This window comes from Mya arenaria, chromosome 12 (assembly GCF_026914265.1).
Source record: "Mya arenaria isolate MELC-2E11 chromosome 12, ASM2691426v1".
NCBI lineage: Eukaryota > Metazoa > Mollusca > Bivalvia > Myida > Myidae > Mya > Mya arenaria.
In genome coordinates this window covers 33,418,509-33,440,644 of record NC_069133.1, presented here as the reverse complement: position 1 = coordinate 33,440,644, position 22,136 = coordinate 33,418,509, and the positions used below count along the sequence as shown (strand labels likewise).

At 34.6% G+C, this 22,136-nt stretch overlaps 1 protein-coding gene across 1 annotated transcript; it reads right to left on the bottom strand.

Annotated features, from left to right (window-relative positions):
* Positions 1-6,370: 6,370 nt before the first annotated feature.
* On the bottom strand, positions 6,371-20,601 carry LOC128211471 (sialin-like). The gene is made up of 10 exons (XM_052916293.1): positions 20,262-20,601; positions 19,151-19,404; positions 18,512-18,745; positions 17,155-17,242; positions 13,664-13,759; positions 13,236-13,375; positions 10,180-10,329; positions 9,242-9,374; positions 8,137-8,375; positions 6,371-6,653 (listed from the first exon to the last, which is right to left on the bottom strand). The coding sequence occupies exons 1-10, from the start codon at positions 20,320-20,322 to the stop codon at positions 6,420-6,422; spliced, it is 1,629 nt and encodes a 542-aa protein (XP_052772253.1). The 5' UTR covers positions 20,323-20,601; the 3' UTR covers positions 6,371-6,419.
* Between the last annotated feature and the right edge of the window lie 1,535 nt (positions 20,602-22,136).

The following is a 22,136-nucleotide window of genomic DNA, read 5'->3' as shown; positions in this document are numbered from 1 at the left end:
TCTGATGTGGTTTATTTAAAGTACTGTAAAATGGACAGTTTTAGGATCATGTAGGATCATGAAGTAAGCACATTGAATGCAACTTTGGCTGATTCGGATTTTTTTAGTCAAAATCATGTGGATTCAGCCGCGTACTCACGTATAGGTAGCTAAGCGCCTGATGTATGGTCTGTCTGATTCGCCTGTACGTTGTGTATCTCTCGTTTAATGTCTTTCATTAAACAGTGTTTGTTATTTGTTGGCTACCTGGGCTTGTCCCTGTAGTTTCATTGTTTTACTAGTCTTATAATGCACCAGTCAATTGTAACCACGCCCCCCAGGTTCGGTGGTATAGCGGAGAATATGGGCCGTGTTCTCACTTTACAGTTTGCCCCAAAGTGCCGAGTGAATGCGATGGATTTTTTTTCGCGCCATAAATAGCGGGGTATGGGCTTTACGTAGGTATTCCGGCATGCGGGGGCATTTTACCTTCAGTTTGTTTCTGCGGAACGTGAATTTTACCCGGGATTGGCTGGACCGAAAGTCAAGGTCCCCGCTATTCCCCGGACCTGGAGGGGCCGTGGTTACAATTGACTGGTGCATAAGATTTGGAGAACCATACAATAACTAACTTAAAGGGACTCGCCCATGGTTTGTAAAATACACTTTTTACATAAAAATAAATAGTGTATAACTAAATTGAGTCTGGCAAATCATTGAGACAGAGTCATACTGACGGTTGGAACCCTTCAACAATTGATGTTGATATTTGCTATAATATTGTCTTTGAAGACCACAATTTTGAATACTGTTTAATAGTAATGCATTTAAGCTAATCATTGTAGCGTAATTGGTTGATCACATTATCACGTGTTGTCTCCAATGTTTTCAATAAACCTTAAAATACATGTATGTATATCTGCTACTCTATCAGTTCTGCGTCAGAGTAGTTAAACACAGTTATATAGATGTTATTGACTGCACCGGCGTTGGTTCGCTCCTCACTTAGGATAGATTTTTTTTTTTTTTATTAAATTTCGTTTTGGTATCAAACACTAATTATTTAAAACAAGAGATGTTTGTCAAACATCATCCCCCCCCCCCCCCCTGAGCGCCATGTTGTCCGGATTATATGGACAATTGAATGAAATGTGCATGGACCGAAATGACAGCTGATTTGTCACTGACATTGGATGCCGTTGCAGTTTTAAGATTATGACCATTCAAAGTGTGAGGATATAGTGTGTTATGACCATGACCTTTGACTCTATGGCCTCAAAATCCATAGGAGTCATCAGCTGGTCACCAAAAATCTTAATGTCAAGTTTGAGGGCCATGGGTGCAGGCATTGACAAGTTATCACACAGACAAGCTTTTTTCATTCAAGGTTACTTAACCCTTGACCCGATGACCCCCACAATCATAAGGGTCATCTACAGGTCAGGCCCAACTTTCATGTCAAGTTTGATGATCATAGGTTCAGGCATTGGTGAGATATCACTGGGAGAAAATTTGTTAACCTCTTTGCGTTAAAGGTTAATGTGACCTTGACCTTGGCCCAAAGTCAAGAGGGGTCATCTACTGGTCAGGACCAACCTTCATGTCATGTTTGATGACCATAGGTCCAGGAATTGTCATGTTTGCTTTCAAGGTCACTGTGACCTTGACCTTTGACCATAAAATCAATAGGGGTCATCTACTGGTCAGGCCCAACCTCCAAGTCAAGTTTGAGGGCCATGGGTGCAGGCATTGTTGAGTTATCACTCGGACAACCTTTAATCATTCAAGGTCACTGTGACCTTGACCTTGAGCCCAATAACCCTAAAATCAATAGGGGCCATCTACTGGTAAGGCCCAACCTCCAAGTCAAGTTTGAGGGCCATGGGTGCAGGCATTGACAAGTTATCACTCGGACAACCTTTTACCATTCAAGGTCACTGTAACCTTGACCTTTGGCCCAATGACCCCCAAAAACAATAGGGGTAATCTACTGGTCAGGCCTAACTTCTGTATCAAGTTTGATGACCATAGGTCTAGGCATTGTTGAGTTATCACTCGGACAAGCTTTAAAATTATTTTACCATTAAAGGTCACTGCGACCTTGACTTTTGACCCGATGAGCCCTAAAATCAATAGGGGCCGACCTACTGACCGACCAACCGACATGTGCAAAGCAATATACCCCTCTTCTTCGAAGGGGGGGCATAATAAATACATTCAGATGCTTTACGTTTAGGGAAAATGGTCCAACACATTATTGAGTCATTTAAGCTAAACTTAAAATGAACATAGAGAAGGAACTTTGTTACTATTTCACATTTATTCACTCGACACTTGCACACAATACAGTTTATAAGTTTTCAGTGTTAATTTCATCAATAAACAAAATATACAACACTTCTAACAATATGATAAAACAGTTGTTTCATATGTCACAATATATCAAGGGTTTACCCCTATAAGGCAATAGTTAATGAATTGTTTTGCCTTACCTGACTGACTCAAAAATAACCACAGTCCCTTTTTTTTAGCTTCTCCGGGATGTTTTTTTCCTGTCTAAAAATAATTTCATCTAAAAAAAAATCAATAAAACTTCCTACCTTTCAAAATGAGAGTGGAGTAAGGCCAAACATTATCAACAATTGTGGTCATCAGAATAAATATTTTTGAGACAGAAAAGCAGCACATTGAACACTCAACAGTATTATTATTATGCATTGTAGTTGCTTAAAATGTAATAGGTTGAAATGGCAGGATAATGTAGACTGACTGTCCCATATATGGAATGGCAGGATAATGCTGTTTGTCCCATAGGTGTAATGGCAGAAAAATGTAAACTGTCTGTTCCATAGGTGGCACTATCAGTCCAAGATGGTGAGAACAAATATAAATATAATTTAATACATGTATACAATTTATATATTTAAATAATTGTATTGTATCCTATGGTTTGTTCAAAGATTAAAACAGAAAACCAAAATGAAGAGGACACGCACAAGAAATCAGTAAGTAAATGTATATGTAAAAATGGTTTTAAATTATGATAAAACAATAATGTAAACTATAGCTTATGAAATATAGAACCGGTAATTACTTTAAAACTCCAATAACATAGGTACATTTATACTATATATCTGACACAATATTTAACCCTTAACTAGAATACTAGGCAATACATTTCAACTATGCTACAACATTTTTTTAATGGTTATGATTATACATTTTAAAATGATGCAGTCATTACAACATTAGAATTACTTAACATACTGTTTAAAATAGTATCATAGTAACTTATACACTAAGCTCGAGTGTCTAAAATGTTACTACATGTATACATAAATATTGTATTACAACAAATATTGTTAATGAACACTTTGGTTGTTACTGGCACAAACATTATTAATGTGTAGAATGACTCCACCTTTTGTCTGAATGTCTTATTGGTACAATTGTAACTCCACAACTAAACACAAACTTCCAGCACGGCTGGTGGTTGTGTAAAACTGAGTTGTGCGTCTTCAGGTTGCTCGTTCATATAGACAAGAATTATTGGTATTGTTGCCTGATTAACTCTTTTTTTGGCATGCAATGTGCGATGGCGTTGCTATGTTTTATTTCAACAGCATCAAACTGCTTTGTAAATAGAGATTTGGTTGATAATTGATTGGTGTGCTTGTTTGGAAATATCAAATAAAATTTATGATAATCCACAAACAAACAAAAATGACAACAACTTTCTTTAAACTGGTTTAAGTTTTACCAAAACACCAGGTGTGCGTGAGACTTGCAGAAGATATCATATTTCCTGATTACATTATACATGTAGTTACCGTAAAACCTATTTCTGTGTGTCCACTATACAGTAGATACAGTACCCTGTGTATATATAAATATATATATATGTATAGAATATTTTGTGTATTAAGGGCAAGGATTTTGTTTACAAACTGAATTATTTTGCAAAAATGATTTTTTGACATATTGTTATAGTTTAAACTTTTCTTAGAGCTAAAAGGATTAAAAAAAACCCTCCATACTTTGAAGACAGAAATCCTGTGATATATAACAAATATATACTTAAATATTCAAACAATCAGAAAACTAAAACATAAATATAAGATAATAACTACAGCTAAGAACCGGGCATCATTAAAAATAAAGATATAACTGTAAAGCAACAAGAAATGTAAACACAATCTAACATAGAGCAAAATGTAAAGAAAACAAGAAAAATGTAAGTAAATTCAATCTTCATACAAACTTTAACAAGCTATTAAAATCAACAATCTCTCACGCAATTCATAAACATGGTGCACAAAAAAACAACACACAATCTATATTTCAAAAAACCACTAAAATCAAACTAAAATAATGCATAATTTCACCATTACCTCCGAATGTAGCCAGCACCAGTTCTTAAAAATGGGGGGTTACCAATGAAACTGTAATAATTAGGACATCCTTTTTATATGTTTGTTTTTGAATTGGTCCAACAACCTCACATAAAAAAGCTTGACCTAAAATATCCTTTTACCCTTCAAGCAGGTAGATAAAAGTATTTTGTAGTGCGCTGCTCGTGTTCTCTTTCTTATTGATACATGTAACATATCGTTCAAAAATTCACCAGCTTTCGACTTGATTAGTCTGCCCTGACTTAGTTAAGGCTAACAAATATTCATGAAATGGTTTAAAATCTTGGAATGACAGCTTTCTTTGTTATATTTGACTTAATTTACTACAGCAAAATCATCATCGATAGTCTTCAATATTATAAGGATGTTCCTACCTTAATTAATGTAAGTAATTATTACAATCTCTTAAGCAATCCTTAAAATGACGTTATAAATAATGGCAGTGGTTGCAAATAGCAATCTTAATGCATACTGGAGCAATAATGTCATATACATATTACAATAATTCATTTATGTATGTGCATGTATTTTAAAAGCAAATAACAATGTACAATTATCTGTGCTACTCATGCGTTGCAATGAAAAAACAACAATAATGAAATTGAAAATCACCAAGCAATGAAACAGACCCTTGAATTGGACAAAAAGCTTAATATAAACCAGTGATAAAAATTGGAACAAGCTGGCAAGCCCTGCTCGGTAAAATTCTTTTACGGGCTTGCTCAAATTTCAGATTGTATATATTCGGGCTTGTTGAATTTAATGAAGGCAAGGACTAGAATAAGGATGTAGTCTTGTTCATAGTGAAGTCTAATTTTGATGACTGCACAACGCTTTTACATGTTAAGTGTCATTTTATGACATAAAACTGAAGAATGAGAAACGCATATTCATGATTTAGTTCAATGTTTTCATGGCAGAAGGCATTTGAACATGTTTGGCAAAGGGAGAATATGTATGGCAAAAACATAATAGTATGACCTGCACAAGATGACCTATGTAATGCAATCAACCGCACAAATCTGCAAGTCGGAAAATCTGAATTTGATATAGCAGGCCTTATTAAAAGTTTTCAAGTCCAGTTAAATCTTTCGAATTCAGGTTTGTTCTTCCAAGTATATCATAACAATGACTGATAGACTTCACAACATGCAATTGCCTGAGCCAGTGTCTATGACTTAGAAAATTAAATGTATATTTATATCAAGGCAAAATTACTTTTTAAGACTAGGGACATAATTTGTATAAAGGATAATATGGGGTTATGGAACCTCATTGTGTTATGGCCCTTCACAACTGTGAGCAGTATGAAGTCAATTAAATAAAGGGTATTTGAGATCAGAGTTAAAACACAAAAATTTAACCAAACTTCCTGTGTCGATCACATAATTTGTATTTAGGATAACATGGAATTATGTAACCTTATTTTATGATGGCTATCAACGTTGTGTTTAGTATTAAGTCAATTAAATGATGTGTATATAAGTTATTAGTGAAAATTTCAACTTGCCCTAAAACTTTAACTGGACACAATGTGCACTAAAACAATAAGCAAAGTTCCTTTTAAAGTGAATCAGGCGCCATTATTTGTATTTAGCATAATATTGAGTTATGGAACCTCATTGTGTGATGGTCCTGAACGAACAACTGATTGAAGGATTAAGTAAATTGAATGAAGGGCATTGGAGTTACAAGTGAAAATGCCAGCTTGCCCTAAAACTTTAAATGGACGCTGACACTTGGTGAGTAGTATAGCTCTCCTTTTTTTTTTTAATAAGTGGAGCTAAAAATTGTGGGTTGATAAATTCGTTTTTATCAGGTATTCCTATACCTTTAAATTTTGGCCCAAAACTTTTTGTAACACTTGGGTACCTGATCTTTTTTATCAGGTATCTTAGGCAAAGTGTGTCATCAAACAACTAGTCCTTAGGATTATGCATCCTTACAAAAAATTGACAGAATTCACAATAAATTTGATCAGATAATCTAAAAAAAGGTTTAATCACGTATCTAATAAACAGTCCATCATCAAACCATTGGGTCTGTAACTTTTGTAGCATCTCCATTCTCTTCATGATTCACTTTACCATTGGTCTTATTTACTTGTAACAGTTCGACCTCTGCATCTAAGGCTTCCTCGATTTCTTTGCGAGCCCAGGGTTGGACGGTTCCAGAAGCGAATATCGCGTAAAATATTGCTCCAAACACGTAGAAAGCTGCGGCAACATAGAACACTTTCTGCCACTGTTCTCTCGTTTTGTCCTGCAATGAATAAAACAAGTTTGACATGCGCGTTCTGTCTCTGCCAATATATGTGCCAAGTTTCATAATATCTTAAATGCTTTTTGAATTATGGCATATATGTTAATGTTTTTTTACCCAGCAGAGCATACGAAGGCTATCATAATGAATTTAACAAGACCACAACAAACTGATGCTAATCCTAGCCTATTATTCGTTTTTCTGACAGTTCAAGGGGCTTAAATTTAAGAAACATTTATATTAGATTGCACTTCCTCTACAATATCAAGAATTATTTTCTTCAAATATCAGATGAGAAAAAAAGAGTGTTTCTTGGTTATGGTATGTTACGCTAAATGTGTAGAAATACTTAATGCCCCAGTATGGGCCTTGTTTTCATTTAATCCAGGAGCACAAAGTCACAGTAAATAAAGTTGGCTATCATGGGGCTTGCTATACATGACTGTATTGTCTCTTGCAACCTGTGTACCAAGTTTCATTTGAAACCATTGAATGTTTTTATGAGTAATGTCAAAGGTTAATCATTTATAGTAAAAGGTTTTGCACAACGCTGACACTGATGACGATGACACCAAGGCTATGACAACACCTAAACATTTTTCTTCGAAAATCAAACAAAATTGACAATTTAAATTGAAACAATATATTTGAACACATGTAGGAACTATTTAGAATACCAAAATATAATGAAACAATATCAACAATTTTATTGACAATGTGATTTGAGACTGTTCACAAAACTGCGCCTTAAGTAAACAGTTCCTTTAAGTAATATGGGCTATATAATACAAGGCATTTAAAAACATTTCAAGGTTTATTAACAAGCAACTTCAAAACATGAAACTCTTTACAAAACTATTTTACCAAATTCTAACTGAATCAACTTGAAAACATGAACTTTTCATTTAACATAATTTTCCCAAGTTCTCGCCGAATCATAAAACATGAATTTTTCATTATTAATCATAATTTTTTATAGTTCTCACCAAATCATAAAACATGAACTTTTTCATAAATATATCTTACCAGGCTCTAGGTCAGTAAATGAAATATCAGTAAACATGTATCAACAATTATTTCTCATCAAAATGTAAGTAAAAAGGTTAATGTGAAATATAATTTGAGACTGATGCAATACTATACATGTTTAACTATATGCAACTTTACTTCCCAGAATTAACCTTACAACTAGGGATACTCTTAAGAGCACCATAAAGCAAACGCCAATACTCGTCTGTTCTTTCGTTAAAAAGGGGGCATAACTTTACATTCATTAAAGTTAAAGTTGTTGGCCTTGCCATACGCATGCTTATTGTCCCACAAGTGTAAATGTACGAAGTTTCATTAAAATACATCAAATTGATTTTTTGTAGAAATAATGCGGGCCAATAGAGACAATAAGGCTGTAACAATACCTCGATTTTTTTTATGTATATACAAGCTAAAAGTCATTAAATAAAACTAATGTACTGAAACAACAAACCTCAGTCAATATGCCAGCCACCACAGGGGACAAAATCCCAGTCACGCCAGCAATGGAGTTGGAAATTCCAAACAAAATGCCTGCGAAGGCTGGAGCGACATCCATGTGATTGACCACCCAACCACTGTACTGTGCCCCGGACAGAGAGACACCTAGGACAAGCAGCGTTATGGCAATTCCTGGCTGGGAGCAGTCAACATATCCAAGGCCTATCAGTAGAACGGCTGGCACCAACATACCTGGAAGGAAATGCAGACTTTGTGATGGAGAGGGAAAGTAGAGGGATGGCCATGCTCACAGGGAGCAGTCAACATGCTTTTCAGTAAAAAGCTAGTATTAACCTAAAAAAAATCAACAAATTTACATTATATGTTTATAGATTATGAACACAGCATAAAGCTGTCAAAATTTGTATCAATTGTAATTTATTTATGGCTAATGTTCCAAGAATGAGTAGCCTTATGGCAACCCTCTGTCTGACAACAGCTTGTACCAAAATGTCTAAATACAAATGTTTTCATGTGTATGTAAAATATTATGTCAAATATAAGAATTAATGTTAATGTGATGGTAAGAGAAATCTGCTAAAGATTTTGTAGAAAATAATAGTAGAATATTCTTCAAATGAAATCAATCTGATGAATAAAAGTTAAACATAACAGAGATAATTTGAACTGAATAAAATTTGTTTTCAGTTATCATATTTCTTATCATTCTGAGCTCTGACCAAACCCACTAGAGTTCCACAAATGACACGTCACCTGCTCGACCAAACACTGAAGAATTTCACATTTAGAATATGTTCCATTTTTAATCAAACACACTAGAAGTGTCATAACTCTGGAGCTATTATTGTAATTTGGCTCTTGACCAAAACAATCCAGAAATAGTTGACAAAATATTTTGATCAATTTTGATAAAAGGGCGGAAGTTAAAGTGTGACACAGCAGATGTCAATGCGGGCAATGTAGACGCATAACAACATGCTCCCTATATGTATGCCATGCTTAGCAGGCAAAATTATAAAATTCTAGAGCTACAATAATGAGTATACATTTATTTAATTCATAATTATTAATCAAATTAAGAACTTTTATTAACCTACCAAATACAGTGAACGATTTCCTGGTCAGAGCAATAGAGAAATTTCCCCTTGAAGCAATGAAGTCTGCCAGCCATCCAGTTATATTGATGATCAACCAGAACGCAATGTAGGGCAGGGCAGAGTATAACCCATTCTGTAACAAAAGAATATGTTTTTAAAATACACAACAACAAATAACCTGGTTTTCATTGGAAACCTGGTGAAAAACGCTTTCATCGTCAGTGCTATGGAGCATAATACACAAGATGCTGACTGCCAGTCAGACTGCTATGTTAATGAAGAAGACGCACTAGTCTCCCAGTCAGACTGCAATGTTGATGGAGAGCCAGAGCACAGTGAAAGGCTGTGAAAGAAAAACATTTTTTGTCATTTTAAATAATACAACAACAAAATGAATTGTTATTGTAATAGAGACAAACACATGAGTGGCAATCGAGCCTGCACGCTAGAAGGCTATGTTGATGGTTGGACATAAAGGTACATATGGTTAGCGAGTATAACCATTTTGTGAGAAATCAATTATGATGTTATAAATAATACAACATACATGTACAATATCACAGGAAGCAGAGCAAACTTAAAGCATGTAAGGCCACCAAGATATTACAGTACTACAGTACAAATGTATAGCCATTAGAATGGATATCACAGACAGCAATGAATACTTACAGTATGAATGCATAGTCATTAGAATTGATATCACAATCAGCAGAACATATTTACAGTATTATTGTAATGCCATTAGAATGGATATTACAGAAAGAGGTGTGTATACAGCACACTTGTACAGCCATAAAATTGGCTATCACAGACAGAAGTATATACTTACAGCACAATTGTACAGCTATTAAAAATGGCTATCACAGACAGCCGTATATACTTACAGCAAAATTGTACAGCTATTAAAATGACTATCACAGTCAGCAGTATATACTTACAGCATATATGTTCAACTTGAGGACCTCATTCATGTATGTGGGTATACTGGTAAGAAGTGTGTAGAGACCCCAGTCAGTGGTGATATTGGCAACCAAGATGGCCATTACAGGCATGGAAAAAAACATCTTACACCATGGCACCGACAGGCTCTGCAATAAACAACAGATGTTCATCAAACATAAAGCCACCTTTGTTAGAAACATGTGCAAGATTGAATGAAAGTGTGTTAATTAGAATTGCCCCAATTATCAATAAGTTTCTAGGAAAGTAAAGAATGAACCAAGATTTAATAGGACTGTTGACCTTCACTTCACCCCAATAGAAATAGGGGTCATCTACTGGTAAAGGGAATCTTACCACAGAAATTTCATGGCCATAGGTCAAACCGTTCTTAAGATATTGAGCGATATTGAGGGGGCATCTTCAAAAAAAAGGTTTCACCTACATTTTCTCTGTTCTTGTCATACATTGGTTATAAATGCTCTTAAAGTCGGTATACATGCAAGGACTTTAAACAACAACATAAGTAATACGCAAATTATGCCTGCAAGATTAACAATGCCATAATTATAATGTGCTTGATTCTAGGCCAAGTTTAATGTTCAATGTCTTTAGATGTGAATGCTGCTTACTGCTCAACTTCAAAATTATGCAAGACTCTGGTTGAAACATTTTTTTCTTGTATTAAACTACATAGTAAATTTTCCTTATTTTGAATAACTTAACTGAATCACTTTCATAAACATAATTAACTTGGTATAAACCCAACATTTAAAGTATTGAAGAGTACATGTATTTATGGTAGTGCAAATTGAGTACATTAAGTATGATGAAATCTTATAATTAGGCAGTCATGCAGTATTATAAAGTTAACCGATATATTGATCTATTTTTAGAATAATGAGTATCTCACAATGAATCATGATAAAAGCATTGTATCCTTGTATCCGTTTGGATAAACATAGAACATTAACAGGCCGAAATATCATGATAATTCTGTGTCTAATATACAGGATAAAAATTAGACCTGGCATTTTACATTGTAAATGTACTGCATTTAGCCCTTTACATTGTACATAACAATTCCTCTGATGTTAAACCTGACTGTATGATGCAATCCTTCATCAGCCTTTTCTCATTCAATAACTACAACTTTTTTATGTCTAGATGCATCAAAGGCAAGGTGATGCAAGACCATTAACCGTATGCATGATGAGGCCCTTTCAAAGAGCTACATTCACTTGTTAAATAATGCATATATACAGGACATTAAATGATGGAAACAAGATCTAACATCTGTGGTATTTGTATTTAGCCTTGGGTTAATAACACTAATCCTGAATGGATGATGATTGTGAATAGAGTTAAATTTCCAGTTATATAGAGTGTTATAAAGGTAGCTTAAAACAGAATACCTTTTTGATTGATGAAATTTGCCACTAGCCTATGCAGGGGGGTGGGGGGATGAGGGGGGTGGGGGGATGAGGGGGGTGTTGGAAGGTGTGGTAGGGTGATGCGTATGGAAGGATGCACCTAGCATGCACACCCCTTTAGTTAACTTCTAATGTCAAAATACATCATTTTCTAATTCAAATACCAAGAGTTTTCCTTGGGGGGGGGGGGGTCCCCATACCCCTATTACACTTTTAGGGCTTATAATTTTTGGGATTGTAACCCCATGTTGTGCCCCTTTTAAAAGTTGAATCTTGCATCTGCCACTGCTTTCAGTTGAATGATTCAAAATGATCCAAGAGAGAACAAAATGAGGAACTTATATTATAATAACCCTTTTAAAATGGCAAAATGCATTTACCGTTCATATGTTTTATAGGCCAATTGTTAGACTAAAAGAAAAAAAACATTTCGGAGTGGATATAGTTAGGATGTTAAACACACAAGTTTACACATTGTAAATGAATTTGACTACAATAACAACATTAATGATCGCTTCATAACCACAAATATTACTGTAGTTTTTCTAGATTCAGTTGGAAAGTAAAGACCAGAAGAACCCATGCAGAATTTGATAAAAATGACATTCATTTTCTATTCTAATTGAATTTATTCAATATAATCACATTATTTTCCTATTTTTATTTAAATTGAATTTATTTGATATTACCACGGATTTCTATATATTCTTATTTGATGTTAGTTCAGTCATTGAAATTAGACTTGAATGAATAAGCCTGAATTTTAATGCTATTGCTTGGCATTACATTTTTGAACAAGCCCTGCTATATAAAATTCAGAATTTAACCAAGCCTGGAAGAAATTTTACCAGTGCAGACCTTGTGAAGTTGTGTTAATTTCAACCAATGTTGATCAAGAATCAAATAAACAGGATATGTATCTTAACGATACATCGCTCTTAATGTCTGTTTCAGTCACTTCATAAAGCGTATTGTGACATGATCAGAATGCAGAATAATGTTTAGAGAACATTAGTGTTTTTGTTAATATGCATTTATCAATTTTAACATAGCCCGACCCGGAGCAGATGGGCTAAAGGTATGCAAGGAAAAACACAAACATGTCGTTCCAGTCGGGATTAAAAGATCTCATTAGAGCACATTGCATAGGGGGTAACTCGGCATGTCTTGTAAGCGGCTTCCCAACATGCCCTCCGGTTGACATCTGATTCCTTTAAGTGTATGAAAAATGTACATCCTCTCTTTACTCACAAACTTTATAATGTTGTGGCCAGGAGTTGCTTACAAATAATTGTTTCAACTTCAGATGGAAATAACTTACAAGGTAATAACCTTATCCTCATTTCTTTTGGCGCTATCTCTGAGAAACAGGAGAATGTACACCCTTTCCTCTTTACTGATATACAAATATGCTTATATTTGGACAAGGTGTCATTTATAAAAGATCATAAGAAATTATGTTGCAGTCTACTCTAGGCAGAATCAGCCTAATTTTGAGACTTTATCCTCTCGCTCTAAGCGTATAGAGAATGTACGCCTTTTCCTCTACACTGATACACTTTTGTTGTAACAGAGATTCACTAAAACAAGTGTTGCTTCTCTAGATAGAAACTAATACTAACCTTATTATCTTCCCTTTTGGCACTATCTCGGAGAGTATAGAGAATGTACGCCTTTTCTTCTTTACTGATACGCTTATGCTCTGATGGGGAATCGCTTACAAAGATCATCCACAGAACAAACCATATAGAGCTGATTATACCTGAAAAGGAGCAAAATGGTTGGCATTAAAAAATGCAGTCAAGCTTGTCTGCTAAAACACCAAAGGTCAAGGTTATTCTGACTATATCAAAAAAAGCCAATCATTTAACTTTGACCTACAAACCACTTATTTTATTTTCAGCTTAAAGCTACATAAACATTACCTTGACCTAGATAAAAACACACTTTGAACTGTAAGCTACAATACTCTGACCTGAAAAAAACTCACTTCAAACTTTAAGCCACATTACAATGACCTAAAAACAGACTTAAATGTAAGTAAACTTACCAAGAACATAGAAGATTGAGGGCCAGCCTCCGGCAAAGCCATATTTACACAACACTCCTGCCAGCGGGAAGGTTATCACATTGCCGACCTGGGCACCTGAAATATAACAACTTTTCATAATTGTGTCATACTTCAGTCAATCATTAATATAACCAATCATTAACATCAGCCAATCATGATCATCGCACGATCATGAACATCACACAATCATAACCATCAGTCAATCATTAACATCATACAACCATGAACATCACACAATCATAATCATCAGCCAATCATTAACATCACACAACCATTAACATCACACAATCATTCATATCACACAATCAATAACATCAGCCAATCATGAACATCACACAATCATTAACATCACACAACCATTAACATCACACAATCATTCATATCACACAATCATTAACATCAGCTAATCATGAACATCACACAACCATTAACATCACACAATCATTAATATTACACAATCATTAACATCAGCCAATCATTAACATCACACAATCATGAACATCAGCCAATCATTAACATCACACAACCATTAACATCACACAATCATTCATATCACACAATCAATAACATCAGCCAATCATGAACATAACACAATCATTAACATCACACAACCATTAACATCACACAATCATTCATATCACACAATCATGAACATCAGCTAATCATGAACATCACACAACCATTAACATCACACAATCATTCATATCACACAATCATTAACATCAGCTAATCATGAACATCACACAACCATTAACATCACACAATCATTAATATCACACAATCATTAACATCAGCCAATCATGAACATCACACCATCATGAACATCACACAATCAAAAACATCAGCCAGTCATGAATATCACACAACCCTTAACATCATACAACCGTTAACATCACACAATCATTAACATCAGCTAATCATGAACATCACACAATCATAAACATCAGCCAATCATAAACATCAGGCAATCATTAACATCACACAATCTTTTTTTTTAGTTACTTTTAAACTAATAGTGAAAGTCATTGGTTTGCTGAGGAACAAGTTGAATTAGGACAAGTAATCAATGACCATGAAATAAAATGTATGAAATGTATTCTTAACAATTTGTTCCTTCTGCACTACATGTAGGCTGCAATAAATTTATAAACAGTTTGTTTGGCATTTCCTGACCAAATCAGTAAAATACCTGTGACCCGAAATTAAAAGCATAAAAAAGACAATGTTGATCCACCCACACATAAAATGGGGGTAGAAAAAAGATAAAACAAACTACTTATTATTAATTTAGGACTTATTATACATGCACATGATCATCTTATAAGTTGGGCCTTTCAGTTTTAATTGTTCTGCTAGTGTTTTGTTCTTTTGACCTACTATTACATAAAGAGGACATCTTTATCTTCTCATTGAATGATACAGAATAATGTGGCACTTGAATATAGGGTAGAAAAATAACCCAGTTTAAGATTATGATATGGCTACTTAAATTCAACCCCGACCCGCTTCTCCAGTAGTCGAATTTAGCACAAGGCGGGGAAGTCTTGCACTGGTAAAATACTTTTTGGGCTTGTTCAAAATCAGTATTTTGTATCTATATAGGAGGGCTTCAAGTTGATTTTTCTTTTACAAGCCAAGCTCTAGTGTTAGAATTTGGGCTTATTTATTCCTAAGCCTAATTTTGATGACTGTAGTTGTTTTTCAATACTTAAGTTGTTTTTCACTACTTAAGATGTTTTTACTATTTAAGTTCTCTTTTACTACTGAAGTTTTTTTTTTACTATCTAATTTACATTATTTGACTCACTAAAACAGACCCAACATTTAACAACAGTTAATCTCTTCATTTAAAGATACACTACATAATGTAGAACAGTATAATGGGTACATAAGGGTCCGACTATCAACGAAGCTACTTGACTTCAACCCAGACCCCCTACTCAAGTAACTTAATCAAGCACTTGAAAGTTTGCATTATCAATAAAAACAAATTGGATCATGACCATGACTATTTCTTTATATTAGGTCAACTGGGCTGAAAGTAACATATTTTATAAGCTTTGAAATTTACTCAAAGATGACATACAGAATAAGTTGAGAAATGTTGTTTTCAAAAGAAAAATGTTTCAGAATTAAGTTCTTCAGTGAAATCAAGATATAAATCACTCTCATACACATTTAATAACATTAAAGAACAAATCTTTAATACCAGGGCTCATCCTAGGCAAAATAGTTTTTCAAACATTTAATTCTAGTCATAAGAGCCATAATACTCCATGAAAAAACAAAGAACCAATCTTAATCAATGTCACTGTTATGATTATTCCAAGACCCCAGGATGGCATTTCAACATTACCTTTAGTTAACATTAAAACGGGATATACATGTAGATTTTCTTTACTATGACCTAGTGCCTGTTGATGGGTGTATGCTTTGAAAAACATAATATCCCTTAGCAACATGGCAACATCAAAGACTGTACCACATCATTCAGTTTTAATTGTGATGACTAGGCAGATTGCATCATGCAAAACTAATCATACAAAAACACCCAGCAATGTAGAGGCACTGCCAATCTGTGATGACTAAACCTAAGTCAATATATTCCACTAGGGAATGCATGGGGAAAAAATCAACCACATTTTCATCTTCAGAAAATTGTTTCTGAGAAACTACATGTACAAGCATACTCACAGGAGACCTGTTTGATTTTCCGTAAATTTACAGCCCAGTTGCCAAGAGGAGCATGCATTTACAAAGATATAGTTATAAAATTCCTATTTAATGTCATAGAGACAAAACATAATAATTTAATCGTCCATGCATTAGGACTGGAGGGGAATTAGCATCCCATGAGGGCATGGACAATAATCCAGCTTTTATATCTTCAAACAGGTGAATCAGGGCCAAGCACATGCACTCTATTTTGATTATTGGTGTACATGACATGAGTCAAATTCAAATATCAAGGAAGTCTATAATGACATACTTACATGTAATGATCTACACACAAAATTTAAACTAAAAGTTGGTTTAAATTCATGTATAACAAATTAAACAAACTCCTATTCCTCAGACGACTATAAATAAATTGCTAGATTTTCATCCGGGCGCGCCCCATCCTTTTTCTGCCGCCCCCTTAATTGTTTTGACTCAAATAAAATTGTTGAAGTAAAGGGTCTGTCCAGGAACAGTTTTATTCGTGTTCAATTGTGTTCATGGTTCGTCTAGAAACAAATGTATAATGTCCCTAATGCAATAAGAAAGACCATGAACACATATTTAACAGTGAAACAGTCATATATTATAAGAAAAATAAAGAAATAAAATATCACCCCTCGCCCGAATTTAAAAAAGAAATTGGATGAAAATCTAGCTATTAAATCATTTTGGCCTAAGGTCGATGTCACTTGCTTTAAATTTGTAATGTACATGAACTAAATTCACATACTTAAGTTCAATATACCTACCAGCATAAGTGAAAGAAACCAATTTGCTTCTTTCTAGAGGAGGAGCCCAGTTGCCCCACAGAGCGTGCATTGATGGGTAACAAACACCCTGAAATGGAAATCTCCAAATTACTGAACCTTCACCTACTGAATCCTCAATAAAAAATGGCTGATCAGGCAAAAAAATATAATTCAGAAAATCTAATGATTTGTAAGCTTATGAATTCATAACTTTCATTCATCCAAAATTCAACTTAAAAAGTTGGCCAGTGGTAACTTCTTATTGGAAACATTGCCTTCATTTCGGGTTTCATATCATACTCATGTAAACTTTCATCCATCCAAAATTCAACTTTAAAAGTTGGCCAGTGGTAACTTCTTATTGGAAACATTGACTTCATTTCGGGTTTCATATCATACTCATGAAAGAATTTGGCTTGCCACTCGGCCAAAACCTCACAATCAAAATTTCAACTCATGGCCTATAAGAACAAAAAACATGAGAAGTTGAAAGAAAAAAGAACATGGCTTGCTTTACAGCCAACAAAAAACAATGTTATCTATGCCTTGCTTGTTCACAGCCAAGATCTAAGAGAGATGGCCAATAATCGTGTCGGCTCTTTCCTTATTAAGGTTTAGTTCTTAATTCCTTAGGCTATAAAAAAAAATACACAACTAAAAAAATGTGTTCTTTTTCTTAACAGCAATCTTGTTAAATAAAACATTTTTGGTCTCATATTTGTACTTCACTCTTTTTCTTTAACATATTTTATAATCTTAACATACCACTTAACATTGAGTTTCTCAAAACTTTATCATATCTTTAAAATAAATGGAAATGATCATGATACACCAGTTTCATAGAAATTTAGTGATAACCAAACTATTTGACAGATAGAAACATAACAGTGGGTAAATGGCAAAAGCAACTAAGTAATATTAAAACATGGAAGATTTGAGCACCTTCTGGCCTTTAATATATAATGGTGCAATAACATGTTCATACTTCATTAGATATATAAGTGCTGTAGTCAAGTTTTACGAACTAAAACATTTCAATTTTATTAGTGATCCATCACTTGAATACTTCAGGTCAATAACATAAATGTACATGTACTATATAATTGGTATATGACTTTCATCAGTGATTTTATATTTGGTGCCAGTTCAATGGTTTACTGCCTTTTAAGGGCTGTTTCCTTTCGCAATTTAGGTGTCCACATTTCTCCCCTTAAAAAAATCGTAATATTTTGCCAATATGTTCATGCTCATATTGTAAAACCAAATAAAATATGTTCGTATATTTTGCCCAATCAAACAAAAAACAGCTGAAATCTGTCAAACAAGAAGTTAAATTGGTGTGACCCAAAACACTTACTGAAGTAAAGCCCACAATGACCCTAAGCGCTATAAGGAATATGTAGTGAGTTTGGGCCCCGATGGGAGTTAAGAATGTTGCAATCGTAGCCCCTAGCATACAGTATCCATATACTCGTTTTCCTCCGATCTTTGTCGCAAGCCAGCCGCCAGGTATTTGGGTGAATAGATAGCCCCAGAAGAAAGAGCCAAGAATTATACCCTGAACCTTCTTGTCCCAGACAAATTCACCGTCCTGAAATATTTGGAGAAATATTTAGAACCATTGGCTGAATCATTATGTCTGAAAAAAAAACCCAAGTGAATTCTAATGTACAACTGAATTTCAGGTAATACTTGAATTTTCAGAAAATATGAAGTATGGTAATTCCTGTGTTTCCATCACTCCAGATTTTTTTAGCCTCAGTCATGATGATGAATATTCAATGATATTTGGTAAGAACTCCAATGAGTTGCAGAGCAATGGAATTTGAATATATTATATCTATTTCCATCTTATCAGAGATGATGAATATCTATTACCCACAACTAAACTTGTATTACTGATTTTATGCATAATAATGAAAGCCACAATACTAAATTTCAGCCTGCTTCTCTACAGATCAAGTATTCCAAAGTACACTATATTTGTTATAGTTACCATATCTGCATCAGAGTCAGTCTTGTTTTCTGAACCTGTTGAGATGAGACCACAGTGGCTACTTGAAGAGCTTGCGACTATGGTCGTTGACAAGTTGCCGCTGCTGTTGGTGGTCATCTCTTTCATCGAGATTGCAGTGTGATTAACCATACAGACGACAGCTACACTCATGTTGACCCGCAGTGCATACACATTTAGAAACCCAAAGAAGCCCAGAACTGCAAGGGCCAGACGACTTGAGGTCCACCATGGTACTGGAAAAGAACCAAACACTATCAAATTATAACATTCAAATGTGAAAAGATGAAAGCGTCAAATTTTAAACATTAAAATTGATAATAAAATAACTACTGATCGAGTTAAATACAGATTAAAATTTCCTTTTACAGTACCATTGTGTTTGCTGTATACTCAGGTTTATATTTATACTATACAGCTGCAAATCAAGGATTTGACATTAGAGGGGGTGTAACCTTTTTGACTTGAGTCTTGAGCCCCTCTCTCAGAACCTAATTGTAATTGGTTTAAAGTATTGGGATTGGGTTTAATTAATTAAATTAATTGGGCAATTATTGATATAAAAAGTAAATTAGGAGGTTTTATTCGGGTGCACATCGGGTGCACCCGATTTCTGGATCCACAAGTGGTATATAGGTAAATTTAGCTTTACCATAATAATTGATGGTATATTTTAATATTTTTTATCAAGTTTTTTTTTAATTAATTAATATCAATCTGGATTATTCACATTACAGTCCTGTTATATAAACTGTAATATCTTTATAAACATATATGGTTGCACAAGTATCCATTTTAATTGGTATATATCACTGTATTAGTCCACTTAATGGGCGTCAATGAGTCTTTTGACGATTTTTAGACTATGGGAGACTCGTGACAGGGATACACTGTGTAACACATGAAATGTCAAAATAATAAAAAAGTATCCCTGATCGCTCATTATTGTAGCTAATCACAGTATGTATTGATCTGAACCAACTTGATCAAGCCTTGAAGGCAAGGCAAGAGTGAAATGAGATTACTTTAATAAAAATATGTACTGTAGTGTCAGCTCGACAGAATAAAAATGACTTTCCAAGCTAATACGTACCTTTATCCGGATCAAATCCCTTTTCATCAGTACTAACATCGTATTGATCACTCCTCTCCATTTTAAATTTAATGTTTTTTCTCTGCCACGTTATACTCAATTGTGCACTAAGTGAACCTAATTTAACCGGACCGTTGCTTTGTCCCCGGACAATTAAAACATATGAGTAAATTATTGAAGTATTCTATACATAACGTTAGATAAGATTAAAACTGTTTTATTGATTTAAACCGATTACGTCCAAACTTTCATTTAATAATCTGCTTAATGCCGCTCCACATTTGTAACACGCCTGGTCGTATTTGTAAACAAAGTATGATGCAACCTACGAGACGCTGCAAAATCCCTTGCCCTATTGAACTATTTCAAGGTTGAGGTTACATGCCACTGACATTTGTTGACGAATCAGCGATCAGTGATCAAATAGCGATGGCGTTTCATCATTTCTAGTAATAAAATAGATGCAGCTTTAAACATGGAGGTCGGGGATATCAGTTATAATAACTTTAATTTTGTTTATCACTCTCGTTGGCACGATGTTACGCAAGTCGAATGTGGTCTTGTGTTGTGGAAGAAACCGGAGTACCTCAAGGGACCGCACACAGTTGCCCTGCTGGCCGTGACCACGTACAAAACAATTTTGCAGTATAGGCTTTCTTGTAAAATACACTTGGTTCAGGCTGAAAACTTTTCAAATGTATGTATATTCCTTTAATTGTCGATCTTCTTTTTAATGCCTAACAAAATTCACTTATATGTCATGCTGGACAGTGGAACCAATAATTCTTCATCATGCTGGCGAATAAACTAATCATTGTATGGCGATAATCAGTGAAGTGCATGGCGATATCCCGAATCAGTTGTAATTGTTTGGAGATATTCAGTGAGCTGTACGGCGATATTCAGTAAGTTGTATGGCGAATAGATTAAGCTATATGGTTATCATATTCAGTGAGCTGTATGGTTAATCAGCGAGTTGTATGGCGTTATTCAGCGAATTGTATGGCGGCGTTATGGCGATATTCAGACAGCTGTCACCATATCTGACTGAAAGTGTGTTAAATATGTCCAATTTTATTTTTCAAAACGTACTTAGCAACCTATACACGACTGAATCCACATGATTCTGACCAAAAATCAACCAAAGTTGCAGTATCATGTACTTCGGACCGCATGATCCTTAAACTGTCCATTTTTCAGTACTAAATTGAGCAACTCAGAACGCCCAGATTGCACCATGGTTTACGAAATATTCCGACGGGGTATCCCCCCGAATCCGCCTAGTCCACATGAATTTAGTGCTAGCTACGCCCCTGACTGATGGAATAATAATAATAACCATTTTAGTATGTTTTCATATTAGATTAGAACAGAACAGAACGGTACTTAACTGAACAGAACAGAACGGAACTTAACAAAACAGAACAGAACATACATTTTATTAAGACGTGTACCAGGTCCTTCCGAATTTGAATCACTGGTGAATTGTAATACCAGGTCGCTGTGTCTTCGTCCACATAATAATTACCAACACGGTATGGGTGGCGTGGGCTATGGCGGTGTTAGCATATGCGTACTTTTACAGTATAGAAGGCGACGCAAATGCCCCAAATGCAATGTGCTAAAATGCTGGAGAAATTGATCGAGTTGTTTCCCTTCTTTCCCATGAATGACAATCGGCTGTTCAAATATAGCTACTGAGGAATTCTGCTATAACTTCAACGTGTTTTCAGAAAATATACTGATAGGCTCACCGATTATCTGTAGTTAAACAGGTACGATTGAAAAGTTTGAACGTATCAAATATATCATAAATTTTAGACTAAACACAAATTTATATAAAACTTGAAAGTAGTAAACTGACGTATAAATTTT

Coding starts and splice junctions, on each gene's coding strand:
- LOC128211471 (XM_052916293.1), bottom strand. CDS start 20,322: ATGGAGAGGAGTGATCAATACGATGTTAGTACTGATGAAAAGGGATTT. Junction 10,330..13,235: donor CCAAAAGGGAAGATAATAAG/GTTAGTATTAGT, acceptor TGTTTATTGCAG/AGCCTGTCGGTGCCATGGTG. Junction 9,375..10,179: donor TCAAGTTGAACATATATGCT/GTAAGTATATAC, acceptor CTTTTGTTACAG/AATGGGTTATACTCTGCCCT.